This window comes from Vulpes lagopus, chromosome 14, assembly GCF_018345385.1.
Source record: "Vulpes lagopus strain Blue_001 chromosome 14, ASM1834538v1, whole genome shotgun sequence".
Lineage (NCBI taxonomy): Eukaryota > Metazoa > Chordata > Mammalia > Carnivora > Canidae > Vulpes > Vulpes lagopus.
In genome coordinates, this window is record NC_054837.1 from 21,959,935 (window position 1) to 21,974,650 (window position 14,716).

The 14,716-nt window shown below is 43.6% G+C and overlaps 1 protein-coding gene across 1 annotated transcript in view; it reads right to left on the reverse strand.

Annotated features, from left to right (window-relative positions):
• The window catches only part of SUDS3 (SDS3 homolog, SIN3A corepressor complex component), a 32,011-nt gene that overhangs the window by 16,030 nt on the left and 1,265 nt on the right, over nucleotides 1-14,716 (reverse strand). Inside the window, exons 2-6 of the mRNA XM_041729023.1 lie at nucleotides 13,624-13,693; nucleotides 11,382-11,437; nucleotides 9,796-9,867; nucleotides 7,927-7,946; nucleotides 6,094-6,250 (exon numbers count right to left, since the gene is read on the reverse strand). Of these exons, the coding sequence (XP_041584957.1) occupies nucleotides 6,094-6,250; nucleotides 7,927-7,946; nucleotides 9,796-9,867; nucleotides 11,382-11,437; nucleotides 13,624-13,693 (375 nt within the window). The remainder of the gene's footprint in view (nucleotides 1-6,093; nucleotides 6,251-7,926; nucleotides 7,947-9,795; nucleotides 9,868-11,381; nucleotides 11,438-13,623; nucleotides 13,694-14,716) is intronic.

Below are 14,716 nucleotides of genomic sequence, written 5' to 3' on the forward strand. Positions count from 1 at the left end.
TGCACTATGTAAACACTGTCTCAACTTTCTTCATCTATAAAATGGAATCATCAGTAATATTTCCCCCACAGGAGGCTGTGAGGGTTATAGGAAAAGATACCAGTAAGGCCCTAAACACAGTGCGTGGCACAGCAATGTTCAATCGATACTAGTTTTTGTTATTGTATCTGCATCCAGAAAAACACTATACAAAATCTTTAAAAAAAAAAAAAAAAGAAAGAAAGAAAGAAAAAGAAAAGTCAAGATGCAAAGAGCTGAATGAAATTACTTGAAGACAACTGATGTCAGCTGCAACGCTTTGCAACATTCACGCCTTATTAGGAAAATAAGGTGTAAAGGGAGCTTACCCAACCCAAAGCCACTAGAGAAAAAGCACCTAGTACATGAACAGCATGGAATGTTCTGTCCACCGAAGACAATGGCCCAGTGTACCCTGCCCTCTGGGCTGCCGAGTCTTGGAGGTGGGGAGGGTAGGCAAAACACGATGGAAGTAAGCCAAGTAAAGGCATAGCTGAGAGAATACAGGAATAACCCAGTCCAATCATGGCCAATAAGCTCAGAAAGTTGTAACTGCATCACTCACGTATCAGAAAACATAATCAAATTCTTCTTATGGAATAATGAAAATCAATCCATTTTATTAGCCTAGCCACCACAATAACCTAATCAGTTGTCATCCAAAAGACGACTTCAGCAGAAGGAAGGTGCTCTGAAAACACCTCTGAAATATACTGGCCTGTCCCCACCACCATCTAGGAAAGAGGGAGTGGGGGAGCAGATACTGCCAGTGGTCCAGGCGAAAGATGGGATTCACAGGAAGACCAACATATAAGTATCACAGCTCCAAAACTACACAGCAGATTACCTACTCCACCCTCTTCGCTCCAGACTGCCTGAGATAGATTTTTCACGGAGGGAAGGGACAGCTGATTACCTGGAAGTTCTATTTCTCAAGAGAAGCAAGAGGCTGGCATTCTGAGTCTATGACATCAGGATCCTTGGAGTTTTGCCAGCAAGAGTCCCAAGGAGTTCACTCTGAATCCACCACAAAAATCAAACCTCTGGAAGTGACACTCAGACCCTGGAGGGTGGCCCCCCTGGAGATAGCAGTTGAGCAGAATATCAGTCTTCCTCGCAGACAAGCCCAACACAACTGGCTTAAATCAGAAAGCCTCCCAGAAAACCTAGGGCCCTTCATGATTTTGTTCTCTTGGGGATACTCTCTGTGATCTTACTGAACACCACACACACCAGAGATGGGGGGGGAGGGTGCCGGTGTGCGGGGCAGACAAGAGAGAGAGACACTGAGCAAGTGCTCCCCACAAACCACCTTGTCTATGTGATATTTAATAGCGCAAATCCTCCTGCTCTGTTTACCAGCAAGGACAGAAGGAATGGTCACACCCGAGAGAGGCACACTGGGCATCCTGGCTAAGAAATGGGAACGCAGGCTGAATCAGTGCTGGGCAGAGCCATTACAGCACCATCCCTAGGGAGATATATTCCGGGTAACATTAATTACCTGCAGTTACTATACAATTAGCACTTCCCTGCTGGCCTTGGGTTCCACACTTCTCTGAGCCTTGTCTTTCACTCCAACAGCTCACCTATCTATAGCTCACGTGTGCAGTAAAAGCTTGATGTTATTAAAACAAACCCATGCTGGTTCAGCTACTGAAAAATAACAGTTGCAGTGATTCAAAGCAGCAGCCTTAAGGAAAAGAATGTAGGGGCACTTGGGTGGCTCAATCAGTTGAGCATCTGACTCTTAGTTTCAGCTTAGGTCATGATCTATGGGTTGTGAGATCAGAGCCCTGCACTCTGGCTCTGCACTCAGCAGGGAGTCTGAGTTTCTTTCCCTCTGCTCCCCCCTCTCCTCTCCTCTCCTTCCCCCACCACACTGGCTCATGCTCTCTCATAAATACAAAATTAAAAACAAATCAAAACAAAAGCCACTGTGGAGTAACCACTGTAGCAGATCGTCAATTACCCTCAAACCAGGAGCAGTGCAACATGGCATGGGCCTAGAGGCCCAGAGCAAAACCCAGCACATCCAGGCCCCTCTCTAAGAGGTTGGCAGACTCATCAGCATCACAAATGGATGCTGTGCCAGTGGGAAGTGAGAGAAGAATCAAGGTTAGGTGTTTAGTGACCAACCAGGTTAAGAAGGAAGGGCCCAATCTCCCTCAGGCCAAAGCTGTCCAGAGAACAGGAATGGTGTTAAGAGAGTGAACCAGTCAAGCCTTCTCACGTCTGCACCTTGAGACACCTAGATTCCACAATGGCAGCACCAGCAAAGAGTATCTTGGTGACAAGCCTGCTCTGCCCAAAATCCAGTCATCTCTTCCATTCTCCCCGCCTAGATATCTGTGTGGGGCTTATTCTCACCTGGACTTCCAAGGTCCCCTCTCTCTGGCATCTGTTCCTCATTGTGTGAAACTGTGCCTGCATCAGTACGACCAGAGAGACCTCTACAAGGTTTTACAATCAGTAAAAACAAGCCTGAGAGATCTTCACCTTCATTAGAAGCATGCTTTCTGGACACTGCCTTATGCTGGGCAAGACAAACAAGCTATGTCAGCCTTGTAACTATCAGAACACAGGCTCCTTGAGGACACAGACCTCACCTATTAGCCTCATTTTATGAATCACTCAGCACCACATGAAGCCACAATACTTCCGTGGTAGAAAGTCAGTATACTGTGGTGGTTAAAGACCAATTCTGGGGATCCCTGGGTGGCGCAGCGGTTTAGCGCCTGCCTTTGGCCCAGGGTGAGATCCTGGAGACCCGGGATCGAATCCCACATCGGGCTCCCGGTGCATAGAGCCTGCTTCTCCCTCTGCCTATGTCTCTGCCTCTCTCTCTCTCTCTGTGACTATCATAAATAAATAAAAATTAAAAAAAAAAAAAAGACCAATTCTGGCTTAAGCCCTCTCACATTGGGGCACTTTGAGCCAACACTGTTCCTCTGAGGTTGCTCTGTCATGTCAAGTCAAGTCAAAGGGAGTGGCAGGAACCGAGGGATATTACAACTTTCCAAAACCTATGTGATTATTACTAACTGCACCAGCTGCTCTTGGAAGCATCTCACCCGATCTGCACACACTAAACCTCCGAGGTAGATCTGACCATCGCCTTCCTAAATGAGAAAACTCCACCACAAAAGCAAGCTCAGGACAGGCTGGGATTCATCCACATGTCAGCCTAATGATAATGAGGCAGTTCTAACATTTTTATGTAACACCTGGCTCAATGTAAGTACTTTTAGCGTTATGTTTTGATATTATAATTTTGATTTTAATATTATAAATACTCATAGCTCTAGCCAGAAATCCAGTTATCTTCTAAAGGAAACTCACAGGCTAAATGAAGTCATGAGTAGCTTCCACAGGGGCCAGAGGGTTGAAGGATGCCCCAGTGAGGCAAAAATTTACAAAGGAAAACGATGTAGTGGTTGCTGGGCTGGTGAGAGAAAGAAGAAAAGGCAACCATCCTCAAGACAGGAAGAGGATAACTTGACAAAAAATAATAAGACTCCCCACACTTGAAAAATCACTGAGTTCTCACTGATTATTTGGGTTACTTATAACCTTCGCCTGAATTGCAGAGAAAACTCACACTCAAGTAATTCCACCTACACCCTGACTACTCAAAGCATGGTCCAGCCAACAGCATCAGCAGCCCCTGGGATGTGGTTAGAAATGCAGGATTATAGGCTCCCTCCCAGGCCGGCTGAAGCAGCAACTGCACATCATCAAGACCCCCAGCTGACTCATGCACACACCCAAGCGGGGGGAGCACGGACAATTTATCCCAGTCTCCTCACCGACAGTACACCTTTCTACCAGCACAACCCGTTGTCCTTAAGTTCTTCTCAAGCAGTGTGCACAGTGAGAGAACCTCCCACTAATTCCCACAGAGTCTGCAAATGCTTTTGGTCCTGTCTGGACAAAGCAGGTACTTGATCTCCCTGTTTTCAATGGCTTAATTTGGTCTAAGTTTCCCATCAGTCTATAATTCGAACTTTGTTTTTCGAGAGATCTTCATGTTGAACCAGAAGGAGATTTTAAGAGGTATCTTTTCCGGGCAGAGCTAGGCAACGCTGATATTGGGCATCAATCCACAAAGGTGAAATAAGTCACTCAATGAGAGGAATGAAATCAGGCCTTTAATCCAGCACCATAGCAGCACCATCTGTGGAAATGCTAATTATCCTTCTAGCTCCACTGCCTTTTCTTCTGACACTCTATCATTACCTTGGCAGAGCTTTCTATACCAAGGGTACCAAATGGCTTGAGGAAGGACATCAGTACCTTTAATGCCCATGGCTAGCTTTAAGCACTTGTGTAATCTATTTTACTGCGTTACAAATGACTTCCCTGCATTTATTTGTCTTTTCTACCCTGGCAGGATCAGCTTCAAGTCACTGGGGATGCCTCCTATCCCAGTTAAGATTCTGGCTGCAAATGGCCTGGCCAAACAATGTCTATTGCTTGTCAATAATCAGGATGCCAAATCACAGGTAAGTTGATGATACCCTTCCCTGCAGATGGAAAGGGAGCAGCTATAAACTGACAATATTTCCCACTAGCCTAATGAAGACTCCTGAACATCTGGTGGCTCTAGCAGAGAGCGATGAGGCATCAGTGCCAGAAACAGCCACCGTCAAAGAAAATGGTGTACAGTTCAGAAAACAGGCAGAGAGACTGGTATCAAACAAGGCAGCACAGTGCTAATGGTCTAGTCAACAAAGCATGGCCACAAGAACAAGACAGTGCTGTCTAAAGATGCTATTCTTAGCGTCCATTCCCCCCCCCCAAAAAAAATTTCTGAGCCTCTTTCAGAGGCCTTCAAGGAATTCCTTCTGCCAAGTCTTTCAAGGAGAAAGCTACAAGAGACTTTCAAAAATGAGACCTCCCACTTCAGACACACCACATTCTCATAGGTGTCTTGGGGGTTGAGGCCAAAAGTTTATGTCAACTGAATGGCCATGCTGGGTCACAGCGACAGAAATACAGAAAAGGAAATACTACTTAACTGTTACTTTTAAAGTCCGTCCCCAAGGACTTAACATGAAAACAAAGCATTTCTTAAGGACCCCTACTAAAATCATACATGCCAGAGCACCTTCAGTACATGATAAGAATCAAATCTGGGCTGTGCAGGAGGCCTACACTTACATGTCCAGGTGACAAACTTCGTCACTGACTGTCTTGCAGTATTCACTGATAGAAATGTTGCCAAGTTCCAAAATATCCAGTTCAAGCCACTTCCTGCCCTGTATCCTTCTAGGATTCATCAGTCTACATATAGCAACAGAACAGTCAAACCCATATTGCTTCTCCCTTAAACTTGCCTACAACCTGCTGAGTTCCATATGCAGATGACTAAAACATAGAAGGCAAGGGAGGGATTGGCACAGAGTCTAATGTAACTTTACTACCTGTACAGGAAGCTAGTTCAGTTTAGCTACTCCTGCCAAATTTGTACCAACTCTGTCTGAAATGTTCACAGTAACACCTGGGGAAGGGATCTAAGAGCATAGATGATATAGTCAAACGCCTTTGTTCTCACATCTAGGTCAAAGGAAGACAATGCCTTTTCCGTAATTAAGGCAGACTGGGGGGGGGGGGGGGGGAGGAACCAAAGCAGATTCCTACCACCACAGAGGGACTTGGATAAAGAATCTGTGAATATAAGCAAGATGAGAGTGGCAGCTGACCTGGAATTAAATAAAGCACAAGCCAGAAGTGGCAGCCACTCCTAAGGGTCTCCCATTTCCTGAACACCTGGTACACATAGGGCACTATGCTAGGCACTCACATTTCTAAGCACAATCCTGTGAGATGAGGTCTGATCAGCCCCATTTTGTAGAGAAGGAAATAAGCTCAGAGACATTCAGTGGCTTGACCAAAGTCACACAGCCAATACCCAACAGAGTTGGAACTCTGAGCTGTCATATCAAAGTCCTATCAAAGCCCTCCTTTGGGCTCCCTCCGCTCGGAGGAGGAACTAAGACAGAGGAGTGATTGTCACACCCCTCCGGGCCCTACCCAGGGCTCCTGGGACCCTGCTCTGGGGTGCTTTCATACCTCCAGTCAGCTCCATCGTCAGCTTTTCATTTTCTATCATTTTCTTCTTCTCTTCTAGTTCAGCAATCAAGTTCTCTTTCAGCTCCACCTTCTTGTCTTCAAATTCTTTCACCGCTGCTTTCTTTTCTTTAATGTAGTTTCTCTCCACCTGTTCTGTCTGAGCAAAAGATAAAGCACAGGCTAGGCCTCCAGGGGGCCCTCACAACCAGGGCTCCAAGTCTGGCTCTGCACTTCAGAGCCCAGAAAACACTTTGACGAGAAACACAGGAAAGCTGAACTCACACATGCACTGGCAGAACAGGATGTCTGGGAGCAAGTTTTCCAAGAATGCATAAAATGAACCCTATGACTTCTACTTGCCTTTACGAGTATCCCCTGCTTGCTACTCATATTTCCCCTCCTCATCTTACATTGCACAGCTATGTTAAAATAAAACTTAAAATTCTCAAAAACAATAATCTCTTTTATAGACATTAATTTTAAAGGAAAATAGTACATTCCGGATGAAATACCTACATTCAAAATTATGATTACAAAATACTGAATCAGGGCAGCCCAGGTGGCTCAGCGGTTTAGCGCCACCTTCGGCCAGAGCATGATCCTGGAGACCCAGGATCAAGTCCCACATCAGGCTCCCTGCATGGAGCCTGCTTCTCCCTCTGCCTGTGTCTCTGCCTCTCTTTCTGTCTCTCTCTACATCTCTCATGAATTAAAAAAAAAAAAAAACAAACAAAAAAAAACCTGAATCAAGATGGCCCAAGTTACTATAATTGTTGACATTTATGCCAAGATAAAGATCAACTAGAGTAGATCATCTGTTAGATACCTGAACCTTCAAGTACACAAACACTGAAATAATACTAAATAAAAAAGTGTTCATTTTTTAAATCTCACCATTGTATTAAGTGAAGAACAAGGGAGCTTATGGTGGGCTATGGCTGCAGATCACACAATCTTGCTTACTGTGATTATGCGTGTTGCGCTGACTTCAGTAGTAAAATGGTTTCCGATAATGTGCTCTATTAAAATGTGACCTTCTCTCGGGATCCCTGGGTGGCGCAGCGGTTTGGCGCCTGCCTTTGGCCCAGGGCGCGATCCTGGAGACCCGGGATCGAATCCCACATCAGGCTCCCGGCGCATGGAGCCTGCTTCTCCCTCTGCCTGTGTCTCTGCCTCTCTCTCTTTCTCTCTGTATGACTATCATAAATAAATTAAATTAAAAAAATAAAAATAAAAATAAAATAAAATAAAATAAAATGTGACCGTCTCATACTTGTGTGTGGTTCTGATAAAGTCAGGACTCCCGCCACACATACATCCTAGCACCCCAGGAACAGATCATCATTCAAGATTCAGGCCCTCATCTCTGTACTACCACTGTGCCTCCAAAGAACCAACATTCAGATGTCTGCTGTAGGAAAGGAAAAATGTTAAATCCGTCCTTCCTACTGACCCAGACCACTTCAGCTGTAAAACCACTGAGCCAATTCAGAGACTGGGCTACATCAAGGACTAATATTTATTAGACCATTAGAATTCAGACATACTCCTAGGTGGCTTTAACATGAGATAAAAGTTAACAAGAAAGCAGTGAGGGGGGTGTATCCCCCAGCCCCCTGTGATAAGCAGAAGCTGCCCACCCTATAAATGAATAGATGGTAATTTCAAATTGAGACCCAAGATGTCCCTTAGTGAAACAGAACACTGATGAAGGCTTTGCAGCTGGGGGCTTAACTGTCCCTTTGGTGACAGAAGGAAAGGTTCTCCGGATTAGGAGAGCAAGATTCCTGTCTCTGAAAGAGACTGCAAAACCAGAAGATCCAAGGTACTTACCTCCAGCTGGAGGAAGAGTTCTGAAAGAGATAAAACGTGCAATTAGACTCGCTAGGCTGTGTCACCTTTCTAGACAGTGATGGTACGATTCATTTAGAAGCAGTAATTGCTTTCTGAAAGCACAGTTACACAGAGCAAATGTTTCCATCAGTAGAGCGTTGATATACACGAAGGGGAAAGATGCAAGAAGCACTCATGTCTAGTTAAAATTTGGCCCTGAACAGAATCACTTCTGGCAGTTCTGCCCAAGGGCAAAAACAAGCAACAGGAAACAAACTACCCTGGCAAAATAAAAGCCAAAGGCATCCCTTCTTTCACTCAGTACATGCCGTCCAACAGTCCTACAGGGTAGGGTGGGTCAGGAAGGAACAATGCAATTACTCCAGGAGCAGAGTCAACAGGGATGTTTTTAAAGCATGTATGAAGGTCTATGTGTAGCAAGGATGAATACTGCTGGAGAACTCAGAGCACAGAAGCTCTGAGCCCTCCTGGGGCTTTCTTTACAGGCCACCAAACCTCTGCATACGGCTGCACGTGTACAGCCACGCCCTCAGGGTCCGAGTGTAATTCCAAGCTTCAGATCTAATGTAGCCCTTCCTGAGGAAGGGTCTCATTCACAAATGTGGTAAATCCTATGATTCTACTGTCTCCTATAAAAGCATATATATGCACATCCACATGTAATTTCATAGAATTTTGAGTTTCAGGACTCCAGATTAAGAATTTAGATCTCAATTAATAGATGTTGAATAAGAAACTTAACTGAGGAACAGCACCTGACTGTCAGTGAAGGCTGACAGGCTCAGTCAGTGAAGCATACAACTCTTCTTCTTTGGGACTGTGAGTTCAAGCCCCACTGTAGGCGTGGAGCCTACTTAGAAAAAAAGATGCCTCAGGAACTGACTGCAGTGGGGGTGACCTCAGGGGCAAGCAGGATGAGGGTAGGCAGAAGGCTATATTTCCATTTCCCCAGCACCTCCCACACCCTCCAGCTCCCCTTCTCTCTGTTGGTATACACAGGACATCTACACCCCAGAGGAAAGGAAGCTGGGGAAACACTGGATCAGAAAGCAAGAGGACAGCAGCCTGAGGAATGGCACCCAGACCTCATCTGAAAACCCAGCATTACTTTTACCACTGCAGGAGCAAGCACCACGCTTGCACTCAAAATGCTGGCTGACAAGGAGCTCCCAAATGGGACCATTGTGTTCCTATGAGCCCGGGAACCTGTGTTTATACACTGAATGGTCATCACATTTACTTTTTGCGTGATTATTTACCTCAGAATGCCCTTAACTTTCCCCACGTTGTATGTCTTGTCAATAAAATCCCACACTTCCTCAAGTCAAGGACAATGTACTCCACCCATTTCATTTTGCTCAAAGCTTGGATGTAGCAGGTGCTCAACAAATTCTTACTGAATGAATACATTTACTATGTACAACAAACCAAAGCATACTCTTCCCCTAATGCTTATAATGCTTGAGAGAAAAAAACAACAGAGCACCCCTTCCTCCCAGAGCAGAGAATACTAGAAAAAACAAACTTCCAGTAAGAGTGGAAAAAAGCTCCAGTTCTTTCCCATGTAGCTCCTCTGATGGTCCATTTAGCCAGCCATGCAAATGTGGGAACATAATAGCATGGAGACATCAATAGCATGGTTAAAATATGCTCAACCACAGGCCATTCATTAGCCACTGGAAAAATGAACCAGTTTTACACAACTGCAGCTTTGAACTCTCCCCTCCACCTCATCTGAGAACATATGCCATGCATTCTCAACAACAGCTTTTATGGCCATGCTATATCGCTGATTAGCAAAAAAGCAAGAACACCTGAAGATGATTTACTTCCACCTAAGAGCCTCACCTGCATTTCGGATCCTCTCTTTATACTGCTGATCTAGTTTTTTCATCCTCTTCTGATATTCCTGTAAGGTACCTGATTTAGAGATTTACAAAATAAAATGTTACTTACTTTGGGATCAATCTGCTCTACATTTCAGTTCCTAAAATTATCTAACACCAGCAGTGATTGTTTTAATAATATCAGAGTAAATAAAACACAAACCAAAGAAACGCACGTGCAAACAAAGCTAACTGGACTCTGGTTCTCAACCAAGGCCCAGAACAGAAATCACCCCATCTAGTGGATTAAGACTCTCTAGCAAGTGATGGGGAGTAGAAAGGCACAGGCTTTCTCAAGTGATTGGGATCACCTGCTGCTACAGTTTGAGCCAATGGGCCTCCTTTTCCAATTTCCTTCAGTAAGGCCCAGATTAGTGCAGTCAAGTAGAACTTTCTTTGCAATGGTAGAAATGTCCTATGTTGCACTGTCCAATATGGGAGCCACTAGTTATACGTAGCCGCTGAGCACCTGAAACAGCAAGTGCAACTGAGGAACTAAATTATTAATTTTATTCAATTAGATTTAAATAGCTACACACGGCCAGTTACAATTCTGGCCAGCTCAGGTACAAACCTTCACCAAATGTCTACACATGTCATTGTTTTACCCAAAAGCAGCGAATGACAAGGGTCATAACAATTAGTGCGGGAAGTGTTTTCTGATAATGTAGTAGGGTATCTTTTTCAAAATCTGTCACTCAACCGTGCCAGGTATGCCTCACAGACTTGCTGGAGTGGAATGTATTTCTTTCTCTGGTAGTAGTTCTATTATCGTGGAAAGGTTAAAACAAAAAAACCCACAAAGATGTGTAAATGCAATTCATGGGAACATTTTTTCACTATTAAGCAAAAATCAATGTCCAATGGGCTAGTCCAAGCAATGTAAGTACCTACTGGAAAGTTGCTTCACTGATGTGAGGGTTCCACAGAAATAAGCCAAAGAGCTGCTGTCCACAGCTGTCCCTGAATTCCCAGTGCACCACCCCACAGTGCTAAACACCTGCCACAGGTAGTCACATCTGCTTCTGCTTTCTGAAGTTCAAAGGTCGGAAAACAAATTTAAGCAAAAGGAAGTGATGTGCCCAAGGTCAAAGTTCCAGAAAGCGGTAAAGTTAGAATTCAAGCCTATGATGGCTCTTAACCTGATGCTGAACTGTCTTTAGCAGGAAATAGCATTGGATAAGACAAATTCACTTTTAACTTACCAAGCAAACGACACAGAACACCATGAGGATAACCCAGAGTTCATCAGTATTTAGTTTAGAAAGAATGGTAAAATTTTATGTATTCTTTGAAAACAAGATCCTTCCTAAAAAGGTCAAGCTTTATTAGGCTCACAATGGTTTTCAGCTCATGCTTTTCAGAAGGCCCTAGGTTAGAGTTCAAAAATGTTTGAAAGCCACCACTTTACTAACAGCAGGTGATAGCAAAATGCATACTGGACAACTAAAAACAGCCGATCAAATTTCCCACAGGGGAGTGAAATAGATTTCAAAGGCTTGCAATACTACGTATATTTAGAAATGAAGGGTTAAACCACACACCAACCTTCCTGCAGTTGTTGCAACTGCCTCTTGAGAGAAGCCAGTTTATCCTGATACATCCTGAAAAGAAAAAAAAAACGAAAACCATGTTGAAAGACAAAAACGTTCAATACTCAATTCCAAAATAATCTACACACAGGAATTACCTCGGTTGTTACAGCAATGTCATTGATGTCCTTTAGGAGACAGGGAAAACTGAAATCTGCCAGCTGGTTTAAAATGTACCAGCAGCTAAAGGGATCAGAAAGGGACAAGGATTCTGTGTTCTTGAATCATATCCCAATTCTGTAGATTCTCCTGTGTTATCCCACCTTTAGAGAATCAGTCTGAAATCTACAAATATGAAGACACGCAGATTTTAATAAATAAGTGACAATGATAAACAGGCAAGAAGATACAAAGAAAAACTGAAAGCGTGATGCCATTTTCTTAGGGGTTTAAAACTATAAACAATGCACACGAAAATGTAACAAAGGCATTAAGCTCATATCAACTTTACAATTAGATTATAAATTCCAAAGGAATAAGATTATGTCTTTGGCATGTTTTTCTATATAGACAGCATAGCTGTGTAAGCATCAAATTAATAAACCTTTATGTCATTTTTAAAAGCACTATTCTTTTAGGATCAGAGAAATAATAGTAATTCAATACCAAAAGTTAAAATGCAGGATTTATTTGCAGCCCCAGCTGGATAAGAACACATAGTACACACAAAGCACAAGAGCCTAGCGTGTTATTCTCCACCCCCCACCCCACCCCAACCTCGAATGGATTATAAGCAATTATATACTCTGGCAAGTCTGTTTGAATGGCGGATTCCACAAGTAAATCTTATTTCAACAATATTTTTGCTTCTACCTGAAAAATACCCTCAATTTTACAGTGACAAAAACAAGATTTGCAACCTGAATGCACACTGCCCAACAGGTAACAAGCAGGATAGCTTTCTGACTGCTCAACTAAGGGCCGTAAATAAAACCCAACTATCTACACAGACAGGAAACACTGGGCAGAATCTGGGGGTCACACAGGGGCTCTGATCAAGACATCAGTGACAACTGAGATGTGCTCTCAATACCCACCGTGAGTCACACAAGGCATTCAGTTTTGATCAAAAGTTTTTCTGTATCCAACATTAAGAGGCACATTCAATTAAAATATGGTCTCAAGAGAAGGCTTAAATATGTCGAGTAAGAAGAGGGGAAACAATGTGTAAACTACACAGTTAAGTATTTGGAGCCCAGCATGTTCAGTTTTCTGCCACATCAAGTGCAGGAAACAACACCTTTGACTTCTGAGTCTGTCTCTGAAAGGGAATATTAACAGAAGAAAAAAATAAACAAGCGAAACAAATTTAGATTTGGGGAAAGGAAAGGTATGTGGAAATGGTTCAAGGTAAATCAGTAAAAAACCTGAAGAGAATAAAAAGCAAGCACAGTTTCAGGAATGAAGCTATGAGAAAAATCACATGAATTATTAAAGTAATCCTTTATTCAGCACTGGTGGATTTTAGGTGAATTGCCCTTTTGGGTTCCAAGCCTGAAAAGAATAACAGAATCCAGAGGATGGTCACGAACCATTTGCAAATAGGACCTATAAAAAAAGGAATGTGGATCATCTAGTTTAAAGTAAAAGAATTTAAAGTTAAATCAAGATCCTCAAAATACATTCATCAAATACTTATGGAATATGTTTTATAAAGTCTTCCATCTGTGTTTATTACAAAAGTGAGTGGTTTTCGTTTCTCTGGGCGCATTTAGAGAAGGCTTGAGCCTGGATGTGTGACAAGTGGAAAGAGTACTGGAGCAGGAGTTGGGAGTCCTGCTCTCCAGTCCAGGTCTCCCTGAGCTCTCTGGGCATCCTGCACACCGTCAGCTCTCAGCAGGGTCACCCCCATCTGAGAACCAAATAGCTATGACACATCCTTTACTCTGAGTAATGGTTTTCACATTTAGAAAAGAAAAAAAAAAAAAAAAAAAAACCTCAAAGGAGTGGGAAACAGTTCTCTCCTGATACATGGTTTTATTTCCCTGGGATCATCTCCCTCAAGGCTCTTCCTAGCCAACCCTCAAAAGATTGTTTTAACAGGAAGATCGATTAAACAGGACAAATTTAAGGGGGAAACTATACACATACACATGGTCTCTGGAAGATCTATGGTCAAAATCATAAATACAAGGTCACTGTCATGATTTCCCTGTCAACTCTAGATTCCAAACAAGAAATTTAAGACTCATACTCACTGTTCCTTCATTTCTACATAGTCCTCTTCATCATGCTTTGCCAGGTCAGTTTCACTAGCATCTTCAGTGTCTAAAAAATCAGGGAAGAAAGGTTAAAATCATAATTCATAAAGTTGGTATCACCTGACACAGTGACACTTAAACTTCTGTCAAATGAATGCAGGCCTGCATGAAGCCATCAGTGAAAAATATTACAGTTACTTCAGGAAAGAAAATGCCCTTTCCAGTTTAGACATGGCCAGATTTATGCAACGAGCTGCCTTCACCTGAAGTGCAGCCAGAGAACAGGGTGCGGTGCCTCAGAGGTAGGCAGTCATGGTCAAGGCTGCAACTTCACGAGAGAAGTCATGCTGGCAGTTCAGTAACTGGAGCTGCGAATGTCAGGACAACAACTACAGGCGGACAGGCCTTGCTCGTTACTCCAAAATGACCTAATGAGTCCATTCTCTTCTGGTCTACCCCCAGTTTGGAACCTTCAGCAGATTTGACAACCCTATATACACAAAGGAGAATCCAAACCAATGAACCCTAATAAACTGTTTTCAAAGTTACAATAAGGGGATCCCTGGGTGGCTCAGCGGTTTAGCGCCTGCTTTTGACCCGGGGCGTGATCCTGGAGTCCTGGGATGGAGCCTGCTTCTCCACCTCTGTGTGTCTATCATGAATAAATAAATAAATCTTAAAAAAAAAAAGTTACAATGAAAGGGGGAAGATGATCGAAGAGAAAGTGTTTCAGAACTTTTCAAACGCTGTTCTTAGACTATGTCAATAGTGAAGGGTCTACATTATTTCAACAGCCCTACTCCAGGCCGGGAATAAAAAATCAATTTCGGCTTCTCGGCTCCCCCTAGTGGGCATTTAAAGCGGTCACAAGTGTTTCACGTCCAAAACCCCTAGTGAAGCCCCGTCTTCGAACGTAATTCAATCAAACGCAGTTAGTTCCTTCGACTCGGATCCTGCGCACACGTCTCTGCCTTCTTGAAGGCTGCTGCAGCTCCGAGTCTCCACAGAGCCCTCTCCTCTCTCTGTCAGGAGGCCTTCGCTGAATTCCTGCCACAGGCCGGCCGCCGTGGGGGACTGAGAGGAACCAAGC